General features: G+C 43.4%; 1 protein-coding gene across 1 annotated transcript in view; it reads right to left on the reverse strand.

The window, feature by feature from the left end:
* The window catches only part of Adam12 (ADAM metallopeptidase domain 12), a 319,335-nt gene that overhangs the window by 268,533 nt on the left and 29,414 nt on the right, over positions 1-21,388 (reverse strand). The window contains exon 2 of the mRNA XM_060381368.1: positions 1,601-1,701. Within this exon, the coding sequence (XP_060237351.1) occupies positions 1,601-1,701 (101 nt within the window). The remainder of the gene's footprint in view (positions 1-1,600; positions 1,702-21,388) is intronic.

Genomic DNA, 21,388 nt, shown 5'->3' on the forward strand with positions numbered 1-21,388 from the left:
GTTTAGAGGTAAAAAGACAACTTGAAAGAATTGGTTCTCTCTTTCCACCATGTGGGACCTGGAGATTAAGCTCAGATTATCAAGCTTGTCAAGAAAGCACCTTTACTTACTGAGCCATCCTGCTACAGTGCCTGTAAATATTTTAGTATGCATACATTCTTTGTCAAATAGTATTCTTCTCTTTTTTGTATCCATCATCTTTTAATATGACTGACCAATAGCATGGTGAGAGGTTTTTTTTTTCTTTCTTTTTTTTTTTTTTTTTTGTTTGTTTCTCATATTTTTCTCCTAGGAAACAGCATTAGTGAGTGCCAACATGCTTCCTCATCCTCCAATATATACAACTTGGGACCACCTCGATAATACAAATTTTTCCCCCTATGTACAGACACTGAGCATTCGGCTCCTTTAGCCAAACCACTAACTTCTCCTAAAACAGTTTCAAATGCAAGCGCTCCAGGAGATAAATGGAGGATATAAATCATCCCATCTGTCCCCACACAGAGGAGCCCGGTGACCATTTGGAAAGCTACATGGGATTTCTATAGTCTCAACTGGTTTTTCAAAGTCTGTTTTCTATCATGAAAAATGATATAAAAATGCTTGCATAGAATACCAAGACAAACCCATCAGAGTGATTTCTCTGAAGGACTCAGGTTTCTTTGGATGCCATCATCTTCTGTTGCTATGCATTTTGAAATTTAACAAAGTCAGGTCTGCTTGGCAGATGAAACTCACCAAGGTATTAATTGGCAAAATTCCAATTATTTATGTTATATTACCAAAGGTCCAAATCAAATGTGTCAAAGGTAAACAAGGTTTAAACTGTATTTAAAGCTCATGGTGAATTTTAGAAGTATATAAAAGCATTTTTATTAATAATAAATTGGGGAAATGTTGATTAAATCGACATGAATACAGAAAAATAGTTGTCATTCAAGTAAACTGAATGCAGAAGATATATGTCTGGTATTGTAATCTTTGGTGTTTGATTGGAAAATTAGTTTTCAGTGCTAGGAATTGAACCCAGGGCTCCATGTAAGCTGAATGAATATCCATCACTAAGCTACATTCTCAGCAGCCCCTCAGGTAATTTTTTAAATTTTATTATTGTTGTATAAAGGTACTATTGTATACTTATGGATGTTTGGGTGCATGCATGAATGTACACCGTTTGCATGGCTGCTATCCAGAGAGGCCACACAACTGGAGTCACAGATGGTTGTGAGCCACCTATTTTGAGTGCTAGGAGCTGGACCCAGTCATTCTGTAAAAGCAGCAACAGGTTTTAACTAATGAGCCATCTCTCCACCTCATCCCCAAATTAATCTTGATAGATGCTGCCATTTCTGAGCTTTTCATCGGAGCTATTCCACCAGATTTGGACCCATTTTAACTCCCGTGAGAACGGAGCTCTCCTTACAAAGAAACAAAGTTTGCACTGAAATGGGTAAAGACAAAACATGAACAGAGAACCAGTTTGTTCAACGCAGTTCTGAAACTTCAACCATCTTAAAGTTGAGGGTGAAAAGAAAAAAAAAAGAAATAAGGGAAGGAAGAAAGAAAAACAAACAAACAAACAAACAAACAAACAGCCGACCTTTGCCTGGTAGCTCTGTCCTCCTGGGATCCCAAGGTCCTTGCTCAGAAGGGAGGCTCTGGCCACTTCATAAGCTCCTCGCTGGTCCCATAAAGTCATCCCTGGATCAAAAGAAAAGCAGCTGGGTTTTCATTCTGGTGGAAGAATTTGGCATCAGAAGCTTATTACAAAAATGACACAGTGAAAATACTTGGAAGTTGAGCGAGTCCAGGGAAACGCTAGAATCCATTAAATCACCATAGGCATTAAAAACGAATGAATTTTCTGTCAATCTCAACGTTAAAATATTGTACCTTAAAGACAACAAATTGAATTTTTCTGTAATCCACGTTGGATTATTAGTTCAGACAAACTATATAATTCAGTTCTTAAATTAGCAGGCAAAGTGCATGCAGTGACTTTTGAAAATGATAAATTAGTGCTACACTTAAGATCAACTCTCTTAAAAGTCCCAAGGCCTTCGCTGTATTAAGACTAAATCCATTTACTTAAGTCTCAGTGAATCTGTTAGACACGGTTCTAGGTTTCCTCTGGGCACTTAGGAAGTCTAATTTTATATGCTCTGGTAAGTCATTCTATAGATAAAATTAATTTGCCTGTTCAGACTGACTAGATTGGTTTATTCATTTATTTATTTTTAAATAAAGCCATTTGAAAAGTGATCCTATGCTCTTGTTTCTTGGGGTCTTGTCAATGGGGGCTGATGGGCCACAGGTTCAGTTCAGCCCCATTTCCATAAGCAAACCCGATGGAAAGAATAACATTTTTCTCTTCTGGAGGGTGTATCATTTTCATAACCAGCATGGTGATTTCTCTGGACTTGTTCGCCTATGAGGTCACATGCTTGCTATTTGGTGGGCCCACAGCATGGGCCTGGAGGTGAGGGACGGCACCAGATTCCCCCACGTGTTATTCCCATTTCTTCAGCCAGAACCCATGATTTTCAGACCTGAGTCATAATCGCACAGTTTCAAGTTACTAAAGACTTTATATTTATGGGGCACAAACGGTATTGAAATTTTAATCCTAGACATTTTACAATTCCCTTAATACTTCTAAATCCACACCATTTTATCATTCTCGATGTGGAAGTCTGCAGTTACAGTCAGGTTACAAAAGGATTACTACTGGAACGTTAACTGTCTCATGTAGCCTTTCCAGAACATTCTCAAGCTGGCCTCAAGCATTCTAAACTCCTGGTTGTTGAGTAACATGGGGTGAAAAGTCAGAAATATGTCCAGAGGCAGAGGAACGAATTGGGTACCTCAGCCATGTTGGAAAGAGAAAGAAAGGAACATGGGTATGGGTCAGGCAATGAGTGGAGGAGGGCAAAGGAGTTTGTGATGGTTCATATTCATTACTACTAGGCAGATCCTGGTGAGAAGCCTCTGATGTAGTTAAGATAGGAAGGAAGACCCACCCGAAAGTCAGTGACACTTTCCTATGGCTGGAGTTCCAGAGGCAATAAAAAGAAAGAAGTGAGCTGAGCAACAACATTCAACATCTGCTTCCTCACTGTGGATGCAATGGGGCCAGAGCCTCAGACTCCTTTCTTCCTCCCCATGATGAACTATGCCCTTGAGCTGTGAACTTAAGCGCTTTCTTCCTTAAGTTGGTTTTGTTAAGTATTTGGTCACAGCAAGAAAAGAAACTACTACAGTGCTCAGATGACACAAATGCTCAGTGATGGCTCTGTGTGTGAAAGATGACATGAAGGGAGTGCTGGCTAGAGAGAAAGAAAGGGGTTGTCTGGATAGAAGGTGCTAGGAGTCCACCTTGCTGTTGGGGGTCATCCTGGCATCCTGGATCCCTGTGTCTTTATCTGGTGGCCTAGAGAGGGCTTGCCACCATGGATTTTTGGTCTCATTGTTGGTCGTTGGGAGAGACGATAGTCTCCTCTTTTTCTTCCTCCTCATTTTTCTTCTTTACAAATGCACAGGGTAAGTTCTGCTTGGGCTTGCTTATAGGCACTTGATGCTTCCATTCAGAAAGCCCATTCTGTCTGCTCAGGCCAGCATCTCCTATTGTCACCTCAGGCTAGTGTTTTCTATCTGTGATATGGAAACTGTGGTCTTTTAAATACACTCCACACCAGAAGACTCAGCAGTGTCAGTCCTATGTCTAACATGTGGACCCAGAAAGAAATGCCCTATGATGGACAACTTGGCACAGAGACAATAGAATGAACATGAGCTGAACATCCTCAATCTGAAAATCCAACTTCTGAAGCCACCCCAAATGCAACATTCTTAAACTGGAGATGCCACCATCAATGTAAAACTCTGTGCCTGACTTCCTGTGATGTCACAGTCACGATGCATGCATGGTACTCTAATGCCGAATGTGATAAAGTGTTTGCAGGGCTGTCTGTTTAAATAGTATGTGAAACATAAACGGGCACTGGGAGATGGCCTAGCCTAGAACGCGCCTGCCATGCAAGAGTGGGGATCTGACTCCAGATTGTCAGTACCCACATGAAAGTAAGCTATGATAGTATACATCTACAACCGCTGTAGGTATGAGAGGCAGGCAGATACAGACCGATCCGGAGAGCTCACTGCTCAGCTAGTCTAACCAACCACTGAGTTCTGGGCTCAGCAAGAGCATAATGTTTTAACAACAACAATATTGTGCAAAGAAATAGCAGAAGAGACTCAATCTTGACCACTGGCCTCCATTCACTCATGTACATAAAAACATATCTACACTAAAAATAAACATAAATATAAACATAAATGATTTTTTTGTGTTTCTACAGGAGTCCTGTCCCCAAACTATCCAGTGAAACATATGCATATGCAAAATATTCTAGAATCTAGACAAAAATTTTTGAAGTAACTTACAGTCCCAAGCTAGTGATCAGGGAAAGCTCTCAGCCTGTAAGACTGGTTCAGAGAACAGCACACGTGCTATGAAAAAAAAAAAAAAAGGCAAAGGGAAGAGCCTTGCATCCTCTGTATTATGCTTGGATCTCTCCTGTGAATTCAACATTGTCTCAAGAAAAAGACAAGAGCAAAGAAAATGCTGAGAGGAGAGTGTCTGGAGTTGAGGCTCTTGAGAGAGAAACCAGGAGAGAACTTTTGGAATAGTCTTAACTTTGGGGGGTACATGAAAAATATCTGCAGATCTCATCTGCAGTGCCATGCCAAGTGCCCAGAGTGACTCTGCCCCTGAAATCAAGTACTACTATCAGGAAGGTAGGCACAGACATCTTAGGGTCCTTGCCATATAAACACACCAGCTGAATTATAGGCTATCCCTGCCAGCTTTGAGTTAAACTATCAATATGAGTCAATTTGCTAAATTACTAAAGCTAGTTGTCCTAGAGCCTGGTAAACTGGACAGAAGGAAATAGCTAACATCCCCTATGACCCAGCAAGAGGAAGCCAGAGTGTTTTTCCATACCTTCCAGCCACGGCAGAGAAAGGCCCGGAAGACTTCCTCATGGGCTTCAGATGCTTGAGGCAAGGTTTTACATGTTCTACAGCCCACATGAGCCTCTGCCACAGATGGAAGATGGTGCATGGTCCATTGTCAAGCCAGGAGAGATACCTTGACTTTGGGAGCATAAGGAAGGCCTGTAGGTGGGGAGCTTGGATTTGATCATGCTGAGGCCCAACAAACCCAATGTGAACAAACTTCTCAGCCTTCAGGACTAGTTCCTTTGGCATTCTCGGTGGCAGAGAACAATAGCTATTTGACTGTCTGCGGGCCAAACGCCCCCAATATTAAACACTCTCCCCTTTCACTTACATCTTCCAGACTCTGAATCCAAAGTGAAGCTCTCTTTTGGCTCCAGAGTGCTCTACAAAGAGACTTTATTTCTAGATATTCCTAGGAGAATTTGAAGGCAGAGTGGGCCAATGCTTGTGAGACATTTTGCAAGGCTCTGGAGAAGTTGCATAACTGTATTATTTGCTGAGCACAGTGTTTACTATCTGTGTACAGGAATAATGGAGCCATCTCTGAGCTTTTTAATTGGTTGCACAATATCCCCTCCATGGGATCTGTGGTCAGAAGGCTGTTTCTTATGAGCTTTGCTTATGTATTTATGCACTAGTATTTCTTTTAGATGATACAAATAAAATTTTTATTTGTGCGGCATGGGTAGACAGGATGAATTACTCACAGCTGTGAGATATCAGGATGTATTTTATGTAGCTATCTTGTTGACAAACCGTAAAAGGAGGTCTTGAATGATGCATACATTCAGAAAATATGACCTTATAAAATGCACAGTTTGTATACAGTTTGTTTTTCATAATCTGTATTTGGGCATCGAGAAAACTTACTGTTATCTAAAGAAGAAATGTGGGCAGCTCATGCTGGGGAGAAACTTCTAGTTTCTTTGATCCTGGGTAAACCTGACACAATCATAAGTGGGGGACATCTTTGAGATTTGCCAGACACCTGAGATACGGGAGGCCCCAGAAAGTCTATGGGGTCACCCTTGCTGAGATTCCAAGCAGCAGGAGATATAGAGCCTGAAGTGGTCACCTTCTGTAGCCAGTCAAGCCTTTCAGTGGAGGGTTAAGGACACCAACCCACCCACAAGACCTTTGACCCAAAATTGTCCTGCTGATAAGATGTGAAAGGACAAAGAAGGAACAAAGATAGAGGGAATGGCACGCCTTGACACCCATCCAATGGAGAAAACCAATCCCTGATACTATTAATGTTGCTCTGCTGTGCTTACAGACAGGAGCCTAGCATAGCTCCTCTGAGAGGCTTCACCAAGCAGCTGATGGAAATGAATACAGAGGCTCACAATCAAACATTAGACAGAGCTCAGGGAATTACATGGAAGAGTTTGAGGAATGACTGAAGGAGCCAAAAGGGTCAAGGACTCCACCAGAAGACCTATAGGGTCAACTAATTTGGGCCCATGTGGCTTAAAGAGACCGAACCACCAACCAAAGAAAAATGGATGGATTAGTCCTTGGCCCTCTACATATGCAATAGATGTGCAGCTTAGTTTTCACATGGCTCCCCAACAATTGAATCAGGGCCCTCTCTGACTCTTTGGATCCTGTTCTCTGAGAAGAGGACCAGAGAATGGGGGGAGGGGTGTGTTAAGGGGAGGAATGGGAGGAGGAGGCTGCAATCAGGATGTAAAGTGAATAAATAAACACATTTTTTTAAAAAAAGTAAATATATATCAGCCTCATCATGGAAAAAAAAAACAAAACAGTAGATACTTTGATTTCTAATGCAAATTATCTCCTGCAAGAATGGACTCTAATTTCCCAAGAGTGTCTCTCTGTTTCTGTGTCTCTCTCTTAAATGAGGCCATGCAGGAGAGGATCTTCACAAACCATAATGTGTGAACTCATTCTAAGACATAAGAATCCAAGTGTCTAGGCTCTGTGGTGTGTTTGTGTAATGACTGCTGTGAATATCAGAAGTTCACATTAATAATTCGAAAATGTCAAGGTTCAGTTGCCAGTGAGAAGACAAACCAGTGAGAATGTTAAGACAAGAGAAAGCCAAATATCACCCCATGATTTCTTCAAAGGAAAATTACCACCAATACTCACAGGGACTTAAGAAAGGAGGCTCAGGTGGATGTGCCAAAATAGATTCGTGATGAGCTTTAGAAAAAAAAAAATTCTAATGATAAAAAAGTTGAAGAAGCCATCTTCAGCTGAAAAGAAGTGAAGGTCAAGGCCTCAGAAACTCATTTAGCATTTTTTTATCCCTGAATACCAAAGGACTATATCAAAGCAGGCCCAGGCTATCTAGGGGTTCCTTGTTTCAGGGTCCTGTGGTGGTGATGTACCCATTAACAAGATGCTCTTTGTTCAGACTTACATCTTCAAACTCAACCAAGAAAACAGCATCATCCCTTCATCCATTTGTACCTTCTCTATATGAAAATTAGCAGTTCAATTTAAAAATAACATAGCTCAAAGACGTCCTCAAAAGAGTCAAAGGCAGATAAAGCATAAAAGAGTAGCTTCACAGTAGAGAACACTCTGAGCTCTGCCTCAGCCCAATGATCAAGGCCAACATCAGCAGGGATGCACCAGGTCGGTGGAAGATGCTCCTGATATGACATGATATGAACAGCACTTTGTGTGAGCCATCTTCCTCCTCAAACCCTATACTCTGAGGTCGGGAAGATGGCTCAGTAGGTGAAGCACAAGGACATGAGTTCTATCCCCAGAATTTCTGGAGTGCACCAGCCAGACCATCTAACTTAACCAGGCTAGTGAGAAGCCCTGTCTCAAAAAAAAAAAAAAAAAAAAAAAAAAAAAAGATGGAGGGTGGAGAGGTGGTTCAGCCAGCTGTTAAGAGTACTTGCTTCTCTTGCATATGCCTGGGTTCTAATACCAGCTCCCACATAGCAAGTAGCCCACAGTCGTCTGTAACTCTAGTTCCAGGGGTTACAGCCCCCTCTTCTGGTCTCTATACTTGATACATATAGGCAAAACACTCATACACATATAATAAACATAAATAAATAAAATAAACAAGGTAGATGGATCTTGAGAAATGATATTTGAAGTTGACGTCTGGCCTCTACATACATGAACATACACAAACACATATCCACAAGTGAACACACGCACACACACCTACATAACTCAGTCCCATCGTAAGATACATCCCCTAAAAGATGCATCCTACAATGTCCCAAACCAGGGCTCTTCAAAACTGTCAAGGGTCATAAAACACCAGGACAATCTGAGATACTACCCCAGCCAGAAAGAACCCAAGGAGGCATGCCAGTTAAATGCACTGCAGGCTCCTTGGCAGGACTGAGAGACAGGAAAGCCACAATGGATAAAAGTTAAGGAAACGGGAATAAGATTGAGCCTAATTTAATGTATGTAAATTACAGTGAATATGCATGTGATGACAATATAAGAAATTAAGTGGGGGGATGGGATGCATGGTAACTGGGAAGACTTTATATTAGCTTCTTCATGTTTTTATGAATCTAAAACCTGTTATAAAATAAGCCCATTTATAAAACTTTTTACCTTCTAACCTGAATCTTGTAGGAATAATTGCATCGTTCTGGAGGAGCTCAGTACGAGAAGGCTTGAACATGGCCAGGCATCTCTGTGACTCCAGAACCCTGCCAGCTGGAATGCTTGTTGCTGACTTCTGCAATCTTGACATGTATTCAGAAGGAAGAGGAGGTGCCGGGGCTGTGGCTAAGCACACTACAGCTAAGTCACTGACAAGGCTTTCCAGAGTTTGGGAAGGCAGACAGATGGGAACTGGGAGGCCCTTCTAGGTACTCCAGGGCGCTCTAGGGAAGAGAAGAACATGACTTTTATTGGCCTTTTTTAGCCTCTGAGATGGTAAAGAAGTGAAGGGAGAATTGCCGCTTGGTTTGGGGACCTGCAATGTGTGACTGACACAAGTTATATTGACAAAATGGTGCTGAAATGGAACCAGGTGAGTGAGAAACACCCATATGCATTTTTGGCCTGGAATGTAGCTCACTGGGTGAGTACTTGTTTAGCATGTACAGGGCCCTCCATTCAAATCCCAGTGCTGCCAAAACCAGAAGAGGTGCCACACATCTATGATCCTCAGGAAGCAATCTAAAATTCCTGAGGCTCAAATCCTTTGTGAGTCACTTGAGGCTGAGGACCATCATCTACCACAGAGGACTGGCAAGAGGACAGCATGAGGTCATGGATGTGAAAGGAGACCCTGATGCCCTTTAGTTTGGCAAATGGCTTTTTCAGATCAGTGTTTGGAAGGAAGCCAAGCCATGTGCTCATGCTGCTCTTCCTTGAGCCACGGGAACTAGGAATTCGTTATGGTTCTCTTCTTTATGTTCGTGCAGACCCGATTCTTCTGTAATCAGCACATATTATTTTTATTATGGAGAAAAAAAAATAAATGGAAAAACATCAATCACTTGGGCTCCTGATGACAAGCCCCACAATTCTCCTGGCACCAGCAGGCACAGCCTTGGGCATGAAGAAGACAGAGCCCCTTTAGATACGAGAGCAATTAGGACCTGTGCAAACAAACACAGTCCTGCAGAGAGGCTTCGGACATCAATTTGAAATTCAGAGAAAGCTAGCAATTGCTTCCAAGAAAGGTTTCAGGTGGATTCATGCTCCAAATACACATTGTCTCCACTACACATAAACGCATAAACGTAACTTGCCATGCCTCATGGATTTCCTATGTGTGAGGAGAAAGACGATTTACATCATTAACTTCCAGCTTTCCAGCTTTGGCTGCTCAGTGGAGATTCAAACAAGTCCCATTTGACAAACTGGGGGACTGTAGGGTCGTGCGGGTTTTGTTTTTCGTTTTTTCCTCATAGTTACCCAGAAACGAATATCAGAGTTCACTGCAAAATCAGAGCTGACTGCATTTCAAATGTCATCACTACGTTGTCCCTTGGAAGAAGAGAAGCTGTCCACTTGTAACAGTTGTGAGGGTGGGGTGGGGGTGAAACAAAGGTTGTCAGAACTCTTCTCTGAACTTACTAAGTAATGACACAAGAGATAAAATGGAACTAAGCATCAACATTTATAGCCCAGAAATAAGTTTTAGACATTAATAGCAAAGGAACATGAGTAGGCATCTGAGGAGTCTAGTGCACTCTGTTGTAAGGCGTTAAACCAGTGTGGTCTCAACCCTCCTAATGCTGTGACCCTCTAGTGCAGTCCCTCATGTTGTGGTGCCCTCCAGCCACAAAATTATCTTTGTCACTACTGGTGTGAATTATAATGTAAAAACCTGTATTTTTTGAAGGTCTTAGGTGACCTTCGTGAAAAGGTTATTAAACTCCTAAAAAAGTCAATAACTCGCAAGTTGAGAATCACTGTGTTTAAATGGATTAAGCAGTAATGAGAAAGTCACTGTGCAGTGACAAGAAACTCTATCTCCATCTAAGAATGTTCCTTAATATCTTCTTTATATCTAAGGATGCTCCCTATAATCATTCTTCCAAGTAAGAGTACTCCCTCACATCCTTGCTTTATCTTATCTAAGAGTGATCCCTAACATCCTTCCTCCAACTAAAAGTGCCCCTAACATTTTTACTCCATCTAGAAGTGGCCCATAACACCCTAACTCCAGCTAATAGTGCCCCCAAACATCTCTGGACCATCTAAATGTATCCCTTAATACCCTTGCTCCAACATCTGACATCTTGCACCCACCTTTGCTTAACCTATGCCTGTTTCAGAAAAACTTGATTATGCTGTATTTTTGTCTTCCCTGACCAGACCTTGTCTTCCACTCTTTAAAAATATGATCTGAGAGAGAAAGAGAGAGAGAGCACACGCTTATGTGTATGTATGCTTGTGCAGGAGGGTGCATTGCATGTGTGCATGTGTGCATGTGTATGGAGACCTTAGGTCAACCATGGCTATCATTCCTCAGGGGTCATCTTGCTTTTTGAAGAAGGGTCTCTTATTGGCATGGGGCTCAGTCAGTCAACTAGCCTGATTGTTCAAGAGCCACGGGGATCTCCAGTGCTGAGATCATAAGTGTGACCTCACTTTGACTTTTTGTTGTATGTTCAAGGTATTGAAACCAGGTCCTGAGAGAGAGCATCCATAATGGCATGGCAACATGAGCAGTAAGTTGGCTGAGCATATTTTATCTGCACACAGGAAGCAGAGAGAGTAAGCAGAAAGTGGGGAGAGGCTAGAAATGCCCCAACCTTTAGGTACATCTTCTAATGGACCCACAAACAGCGCTACCTACTGAGGACCAAGTGTTCAAACAATGAGCCTGTGAGGGACATTGTCATTTAAACCATCACACATGGCAATCACTTTACTAACGGAGTTATCTCCTCTGGAGCTGTCTCCCCTAGCCTGCCTTCTTCTCCTGATAATTCCCCTTACTGCTCCATGGAGAACTCATATTTCTGAAGCTGATGAATCCCATCTGTCCATCTCATCCAAGCACAGTCCAAGCTATCTCCTGAGCATGCTAATCTCAGCCTTCTCAGCATTGCTGCCTCCTGTTCAACATGGTTAAAAATAAGAAGGGTTTTATCTCCATCCTTCAGTCATGCCAGTGCCACCTCTTCCTCCTAATCTGTATGAGTGGGTGACCTCTTTGACACACTCTTTTTTTTACCAAGTCAGCAACTCCAGTTGAGTGTTTGGCTCTTGTCCTCTTTTTTATTTTTAAAACCTTCACTTCTTTTTTTTTTTTTATTTTTTTTTATCAGTTACATTTTATTAACTCTGTATCCCAGCCGTGTCCCGATCCCTCATTCCCTCCCAGTCCCTCCCTCCCTCCCTCCCTCATCTCCACCGTGCCCCTTTCCAAGTCCACTGATGGGGGGGACCTCCTCCCCATTCATCTGATCCTGTTTTATCAGGTATCTTCAGGACTGGCTGCAAAGACAGATGGGATGTGCATTGAACGTATGACAGGAGTCTACTGAGCGCATCTGAAAGACTCTAACTAGCAGTGTTTTCAAAGCAAAGACTCATGACCAAACCTTTGGCAGAGTACAGGGAATCATAAGAAAGAAGGGGAGTTAGTCTGATGGGGAAAGGATAGGAGCTCCACAAGGACCAAATATATCTGGGCGCAGGGTCTTTTCTGAGACTGACATTCAACCAAGGACCATGTATGGATATAACCTAGAACCTCCACTCAGATGTAGCCTGTGGTAGCTCAGTAACCAATTGGTTTCCCAAAGTGAGGGGAACAGGGACTATTTCTAACAGGAACTCGATGACTGGCTCTTTGGTCTCCCCACCCCCGAAGGGAGGAGCAGTCCTGTTAAACCTTCACTTCTTAAGTGAACAGTGTCATTGCCTGGTTTAAAATCCACTGGATGATACATTCATTGGTCTAAACAGACTTTAATTCTCGGAGAAGCTAGCCCTGAGAATAGGAGAGCCCAGTACCAAGCACTGGGACAGAGTAGGTGCCGATGCCGGAAACCCGCTCTAGGCACAAACAGGTTCCAAGATCAGAAGGAAGGAGAGGAGGACCTCCCCCATCAGTGAACTTGGGGAAAGGCATGCATGAAGAAGGGGGAGGGAGGGAAGGAGGACCAGGAGGGGAGGAGGGAAGGGCTTATGGGGGGATACAAAGTGAATAAAGTGTAATTAATAAAATAAAATATTAAAAAAAGAGAAAGACACTGAATAAGATAAAAAAAAAAAAATACCTGGCAGGTTTTATTTTTCTTTCAGGAGAATAGGCAGTAAGCAGCTAATTGTGTTCCTGGAACACAAAGGCAATCAGTGTGCCTAAAATGGTGTAAGCTATGGTCATAGAAAAGAGACAAAGTCCAGGTCATGGCAGGCCTTCCAAGGCAGAATTTGAATTTTGAGTGTGGAGACATAAGCAGCGTAAATCTGACTCACAGCAGAAACATTTTCCACCTAGCAGCGAAGTGTCTGAAGCTTGGAGAAAAGTAGATGCCAGCTCCTCCTGGGATACAAGTGCAGTGTTGAGCACAGATTATAAAAACAGTAACTGCATCCTGACGACAATCAGTGGAGCAATGGCTATGCTGACCACTCTGGCCAGGAAACACTGAATAAAAATAAAATTCTCCACAGAGTACAGCAAGTTGGAGAGTTCATCTCCAGCAAGCACCACCTTGCTTAGCCTGTTGTCACCACCTTGACCACCCTCTCAGATCTTTTGATGTCACCATGCCTTCCCTCTTGTTCTTTTCATTTCTCTCCTTCCCCCTATGGAGAAGACTGTGCTCAGACCTTCATGTGATGCCTCCCCCAAACCTCCTCAGAGCAGCTACTATACTTCGGCACCCTTCCTCTCAGGCTCGGTTTCTCTTCAGCCCTTCATCTTGCTTGATTCCTTCGCTTACTTATCATGATACAAACTTATTTTATCTATCTACCCTTTTGTCTGTCTCTGCCACATCACGTTTAATCAAAAGTGGACATACCCAAGGGCAGAGGCTTTGGCTGACAAGTTCCGTGATAGATTCCCAGGTATAGACAAGCATTTGTGCAGAGAAGCACTGTGGGATGAGTCAAAACTGTCCATGGCTGGTTCTTGTTGCTGCTGCTGAAGAGCTGGGGCTTAGGGTTAGGGGTGCAGAGCCTGACTCCCACATCACTGCTCTGACAGGTGGTAGCAGGTTTTTTTCTCCTGCAGGGTGATCCACAGAACACAATCCACATGAGCCTTTTTTATGAGCCAAAATTCCAATTTACTTATTTTTAATGAGGAAGAAGTGCTGTGTCAACCCCAGTCCTCATTTAAAACATTTGGCTCATTATCTGCCCAGCAGGGAGGCTTCCTTCAGGAGCCAAATTAAGATCAGGGTCGACAAGAAAGGGGCTGCAATGGAAACTGTCACCAAGGGAGCCAGATTGTGCTTCCTCTGTTTAAGAGGGTCCACCTACTACGCTGGCCAAGGGAGTGCTAAGCCCCTTGGTACACTGAAACTTAGAGAGCATGGGTTCATTACAGGCATTTCAAGTTCATTTTCTATAGACTTCTTGAGTTCCTGAAGGCCAGCCCGCAAATGCTTATTAACTCATGATGCAGTTGAGTCTTCTGACACCATTAAAAATACTTCTTTTTCCTCATGAGAAAAATGTGCTTTGAGTTTCAACATTAGTAATAGTTTTGGAGATACATCCCACACATTCCTGTGGGGGGATATCTTTTGAATTAAGAAAGGCAGTGGGAGAGACACTGCTTTCCCTCCCTGCCCACCTATGAAGCATTTACTTCTATAGACTCCTGTGGTCTGCTTGGGGTGAACTGGGACTGGATTGGGTAACAAGTGCAATGGGGAAGGGGAAGAAATGAGTGGTGAGGATGGGGACCTTAGGTCCTGATGACTAAGGATAAAGATGAGGCAGTCTGGACATGGGTGTAAAATGACTTTGGGTTTCTAGATGTTGGTTCTGAATTCTAACTTTGAAATCTTAATTTTAGATAGTCAAATAGAACAACTCGAAATAATTAAAACATAGAATTCAAGTCCTGAGTTCAGAGAACGTCTAATGCTATTTAACTCGGTGAGAATCTGTTGGGCATATGGCTTGACCTAGGAGCACTTTTAATAGTGTTGCCTAGCATTCTCATGTTCTGTTTTAAAACTAGACAGAATGCTTTGGTGTCTCCAAATCCTTGCTTTGCTTTAAATTAGGTTTTTCTGAATGCAAATTGCTCAATTTAGAAGCGTTTGAACTTTTAAGTTCTTAAAGAATTCCACCCCCCCCATTGTAATACCACTGTTATTCTGATTTCTTCCCAAGGAAGACGGTGTTAGCCCCATCCTAGTTGGCTACAGGTGTCTGGTCAGAACATGAAGGCCAGAGAACAAAGACCCAAAGCCTTGGTTTAAAGTCCGTTTTAATATTTTACTGGTTGTTCTAAAGGCATCTCCCATTCTCCCTACATGGGCACTGACAAGCTAGCCTGGTTCCCTGCCCTGGGACAGGATAGCTGTCAATGCCTCAGACTCACTCATTCTTCTCTTCTCTTAACAAAAATTATAGAAACAACGAGTGCTTATTGATTATTATTGGGGTAAACCATTAAAACCTCAAAAGGAGGTAAAACCTTCCATGGCTGCCCTTCGCTTGCTGGGAATGCAGCTGGGAAGACTGTATGTGGCTAGGGGTACCTTGTTTCCTTTGCTGTCTGGCTTAATCAGTGTGCCCCGGATATCTTGTCTCTAAAAAGGAAGGTGAATGGGTTCTGAGGAATGATATCCAAGGTTGACTTCTGGCCTCCACCTATATGTGCACACATCCTCACTGAACCTCCCCCTCAATGTGAACACATAAACATACCTGCATGTATGCACGTGCACACACACACACCACACACACAAATAAAATAAAATCAACTTTTGAAAAGTTAGCACTGGCAATGAGAGATAGCTCAGCAGGTAAAGGAACTTTCCAGAAAAGCCTGATAACATGTGTTTGATCCCCAGAACCCACATGAAGATGGAATGAGGGAACTGACTGCATACATTCCTTGACCTCCATATGCACAGCATGACGTAAATGCCCCTACACACACGTGTTGTGTTCATTCCCTGTCTCCTTCCCTCCTTCTTTCTGGCCCTCATATAATAATAATAATAATAATAATAATAATAATAATAATAATAATAATAATTTTAGAAGGTTTAGAGTTGGCATTGCAGAGGGAAAGAAGAGGCCTCCTCTGCACCACTGCCATATTTCTTCCTCAAGTCCCATCCACTTCTGCCTGTGGGGAGCAGTGCATTTATCAGAGGAGACTGTGGGATACACATACTCTGAGCAGATGGACATGCCAACTGCAGCTGAGACATCACCAAAGCGTCCATGGAGAGAGTTCTGACATCAGGGGACTGGGCAGATGCCTAGTGAAGGGACTCCCATCTCTATACAGCCCCTTAATGTCTCCTCTCTGCCTATAAAAAGGGAAAATTAAGGAGATGGGTATGTATCCAGAGAGCTGAGACAAGTCAGAAGGTTCTTCCTCCACCTTCAACCTCTATTCTAGAATAGAGGTTCTTAGAATAGAATGTTCTTCTATTCTAAGGACTGATGGACAGGACAGGAGAGCTGGACTGATTTATTCTGCCTCTGTCTCATAGACATTTCCAAACTCACTGATCCCTCATCTCTGAGGAGGGTTCTATGACAGACAGTCATTCTGTTTGAGAGTGAGCAGTGAAGTTGGATCCAGGTCAAGTCACCAGATTTAGAAAATAAGAACATAAGGCCCCAGCTAAACCTGAACCTTGGAAAAACAGTGACTAAGTTTTAGCATTAGTATAGCCTGTACAACCTATACTTCATTTATCCATATATATGTATATAGAGAGTTATATATAAGTATATTTAATATATACTTAATTTATACACATGCACATGCATCTGGTGTTTCCATGATGTCTTCTATTTTGCCCGACAACTTTATTCAGGGAAATGTTCTAATTTTAAAACGTAAAGTTAACACGAGAATGCCTCAAACAGAGTCAGTGTCCGTCAATTCACAGTACAGATAGACATCTTTTCTATGACACAAAATTCAAGACCTACTAACCTGGTGACATATTTAAGGAGGCAGTCGTGTTATGCCCTGTGGAGAACACACTTCTAGGCAATCAGACAGAGGTTTCTAATGCGCAACTGCTGGAAGACACAGTCTACACACACCCAAGTGTTTCATTCAGAGCTCACACGACTCCATCTGTCACCAGAACACATGTTTGGCACAGACTAAAAGCCAAGAGCAGTCTAACAAATATTTCAAAACTGAATTTATATCTTTCTAACACATGGTTTATATACGGATGTCATACCTAGCAAGCTTTGCAGTTCTCAAATAATATCCTGGCTAAAGCACAGATGATGTCTACAGTCGACTGCAATGCCGAAATGATTTGCTTTTAAAATATGTTAAAGAAAGCTCAGTTTATGAGGGGCTCCTGCCAGAGTCGCCTGCTTCAGTATGCAATTGTTATAAAGTTCGGGACATGAATCCAAATGCATATGCCATAAAGCCAAATATTTGCATAACTCCTTATTCAAAGGGGAAGCGCTCCTGGAAAAACACGAGTTGAGATCACCATTATCAAGGGTGGCACTCACATGTTAGGAAATTCAGAACTGCCTTCTAACCTCCTGCAACTCTGAGTGTCTCCACCATCTAGAAAATCTACATGTCAAATCTATGGGCTGTACCAAGTGGGTTTCTCCATGCATAACCATAGTCTAAGTTGTTCTCCTATAGGGCATTTCTAAATGAAAATTCAAACTACCCAAAAGTACTTCTTTCTTCTTCAGCTCCAAAAAGCCACGTACTTGCAGACTTTCGGTTCCCTTCTCATTTTTCCTCCTACTACGTGGGATAGCGTGTAGACACAGGCCCATTTTATTAGACAGCAGGCGATATTCGCCACTGGCTGGCCAACGATGTTCTTGTAAATATTTCAATCCCCTCCCTGTTCCCAAGGAGAAGATGGAAAAACTGAAACAGCTAAAAGCAAGCAGGGTCTGGGCACTGGCACAGACTGTAATTCCACTTTTACAGTGCGTCCTCGAGATCACTGTTCATGAGAACTATGGGGTGGGGAGCAAAGAAATTGTCACATTGGTTTTCTGTGGAAATCATGCAATTTTTATTCTTCAACTTGACTGTATCAGCATAAATCAGAGACACATGGAGGAAACACTCATATTGAATCCCACACATTTTCTAGGGTCAGCCAAGCTTAGAAGGCACTCCTTAAAGGGAGAAGAGAGGAATTTAGCCCAAAGGAAAACAAGGGCCACCTGAGGTTCCTTACGGGGAGACTCAGTTTATCTGATACTGTCACCACCGATTGGAGAAGTTGTAGCTGGAGTATCCAACTTAGCTCATGTCCTCGGGGCATTCTCTGGGGCTCAGGGTGCATTGCCCCTGTTGTAAAGAGCCATCTTGTACTGATATAGCCACATATGCCATCTCATACAGGTGGGCAAAGATACTGCCATAAGTAAGTATCTTTGCAGCATGGAGCAGTGAGCTGCTCGCATCACTGGCAGTCAGCTCAAACCCAGGCCTTCAGGGCCAGGGAGACGGCTCCATCATTAAAGTGCTTGCCCTACAAGCCCGAGGACCTTAGTTCCATCCCCAGAATCCACAGAGAAGAAGTTGAGTATGGGGGAATGCACTTGTAATCCCAGTGCCAGGGGAGTGGAAACAGGCAGATTTCTTGAGCTTTCCTGTCCCTTCAGGCTGTTAAGAGAGACCCTGTCTCAAAAGACAAGGTGGGTGGCTCCTGGGTCATGATGCCTGAGGCTGATCTGCTTCCATGTGTGCTGTGAGCATGTATGTGCAGATGTGTGCACGCAAATACACACACACACACACACACACACACACACACACACACACACTTGCCCATGGTCATCAAGTTCCATCCTTTGTGCTTTCTCCCGCACATGCAATGGTACCTCTGCTGATGCAGGAGGCAGGTCTCCTACCTATCTGCATACTCCCCACCCACTCCTGTGTTCACATCAGCTGCTGGGGTAGAAAAGTGGGCTTGGAGGGAGGGCGGTGGTCAGGACTTCACTGGAGTCAGGGTCTGGCAGAGAGCACCAAGAACCAGGTCCAGAGCTTTCCTGCTCACCCCAAGGTGGCCAGGTAACCTAGGATTCTGGCCCTTTGCTCTGCTTCCTGACTCATCGACAGCACTGGCTTTCCTCACGCTCTACCACATCAGATGGAGTCTGGTCATGACTGGCTCCTGCTAGCTTGCTCCTCTCCCAGCCTCAAAGGAGCCAATCAAGAGGGCCTCCGTTTTCACAGACAGGCCAGGTCTGTCTCAGTGGATGTCACCAAGCATTCTCACAGCATGACAGACCCCTACCTGAGGCTCACAGAAGAGCCTTAGTCTGGTTCTTTAAGCACTAAAACTTTTTTCTCCATCGTGTGGTTAATACATTGGCATACTGGTGTGACCTGGCCACAGGGTGCTGAGAGAAACTGTGGCTTTCTGCCCTCTGAGCCCTTGGACACAGGACCTTGGACTTAACACATGCTGAATAAATGTGTTGGGTGGATGTGAAAGAGAGGGAAGGGATTCTCAAGCTGTCAGATGACATGTACAAAAATAACCTCTACATGGGCAAGAAGTTCAGCATCCAGGAATAAAATGTCCATGCTCATTAGCAGGGTGATGTATTCACGTCTGCATTGTTTCCCAGCATCCTCATCTCTGACAAGGGTACCGCACCTCCACAGGTACTTTTAGGCCAGCTTCATGTGTGTCCACATATTCCAGAGTCTAGCACTGAACTCCCTCCAGCCTTTGGACTCAACCCAAGCAATGGGCCATGATGATACTCCAAACCCTTGGTGGACTGTGGGCCTATGCTTTCTATCTCACTGTGTTAGCCTTAGAAAATATCTGAAAACCCTTGGGACTCAGCTGTGTTGGCATGCCTTAGAGAGCCAGATTCACCTGGCTGGCAGGCTAGAAGATGCTCTTAAGCAATACAGAGCCAAAACTCTAAGGTCAAGGAGAAGAGCAAGTTATTTCCCTTTCAGTTCCCAGACAGCCTTCTAATTAGGACAGAGTACATTTGGCATAACATGCTGAAGACCTCCCCAGCCACTGGCCACCCACCCTTTCTCACAAAGGGCTCCGGTTCAGGACACCAGAAGACATGATAATCTAGCCAGCATTTAGCAACACTATTTAGCTTTCTTCTGATTTATTTTTTCTAGTGTTTATGTCAAGAGATCCTGGCTCTCTGTTTCCAATGCACAAGGACCATTTCCTTCTTGATTTTATGCAAAAGAGAAAAATTAAGATCAACGGAAGAAAAAGTATCTAACACTAGCACAGGTGATGCATTCCCTCCAGAAGATTTATGAAAGTAGTTCTTAGGTCACATTGGGAGTCCAGGTACTGCATAGACTCCCCAGTCTATGGCTGGCCACTGCTGATACATGTTTAAATACTTAAAGAGCTAGATAACAAGCTGTCATGACCATGACAGACATGCAATGCTGATTCAGGCTGGGATCTGGTTACTTGTGTTCATTACTTCCTAGGAGATGGTTTGGGTGCATGTCATATTGTAGACCATACAACCAGGAGGACACTAAGCTAATGGCCTTTGGCCACTACCCTAAACTTGAAGGACAGAGGATGTCCTCACTGTGGGTGTTTCCTACTGTGATTGGAGCAGCTTCTGTCTATCATGCTAGGGCACATTCTTCCAGGAGTGGAACACTTAAGTATCTTCTATTAAGCAGCTCAGTGATTCAAGAGCAATGATCACTTGTGTATGGTGATGAGTAGGATGCTAAGTTGGTACCAGTAAACTCAGAACCTCCTTAGATCATTTTGATACCTGAAGATTTTATTGAGTATCTGGTCGTGCCCATTGACAATCAAAGGTCATGAGGTCAGTGATGAAAGAGTTCAGAGCCTAGGTGGAAAGACAACAGTGTCAGAGAAAGATGGCAGAATATGTAGGGACAATGCCTATCGTAGCCCCATAGCCCCTCACCCTTTCAGAGGGGTAAGAGGGTAGAGATCAGAGAGGTTTCCCCAGGGACAAGGACTGTAAGCACAAGAAAAAGCAGGCAGGGGTGGCATCTGGGGCCTGGAAAGCAGATCTCAGAAGGAGACACTCAGTGAGGAAACATGGCAGACAATGGTTACATCCACTTGCCTCTTGTCCCCATTTTATCTGCAGTGCCCCTCTACATGTTCATGAAAACTGAATAGTGTGAGAATTCTCTGTAGCAAAATTTGAAAAAGACAGAGACAACTCCAGTGATACTATCCACTCTCTGTAAACAAGCAAAGCTAGTTTGAATCCCGGTACAGCCTCTTCTTTCACCTACATCTTCTGGAAGGGATCCGAATGAGCCCTCCTGAGTCAATTGCTCTATCATAAACAATCGTGGTCTTCACACTTCAAGAGTGAAGCCTCCGTCACAAATCTGCTAGACTGTGTCTAAGTCTGTGTCCTGGTTAGCTTTAGCTGTCAACTTGGCATAGTCTAGATCCTAAGAAGGGAATATCTATTGAAGCATTGCCTAGATAGTATTGGTCTGTGGGCCTTCTATGGGGATTGTCTTGATTGTTAGTTACTGCCGGAGGTGTCAGCCCACTGTTGGCAGTGTCATTCCCTGCGCAGGTGATCCTGGGCTGTCTAAGAAAGCCAGCTAAGCATCGATCTGGAAGCAAACCTACACGGATTCTTGTGTTGAGCCTGTGTTGATTCTTGTTTGATTCCTGCTTGAGCCTCTGTCTTGACTTCCATTGTGGCAGGAAAGTTAAGGCAGCAGGAGCTTGAAGGAGTTGGCCACACTGCATCAGCAGTCAGGAAG

Source organism: Meriones unguiculatus, chromosome 1, assembly GCF_030254825.1.
Source record: "Meriones unguiculatus strain TT.TT164.6M chromosome 1, Bangor_MerUng_6.1, whole genome shotgun sequence".
NCBI lineage: Eukaryota > Metazoa > Chordata > Mammalia > Rodentia > Muridae > Meriones > Meriones unguiculatus.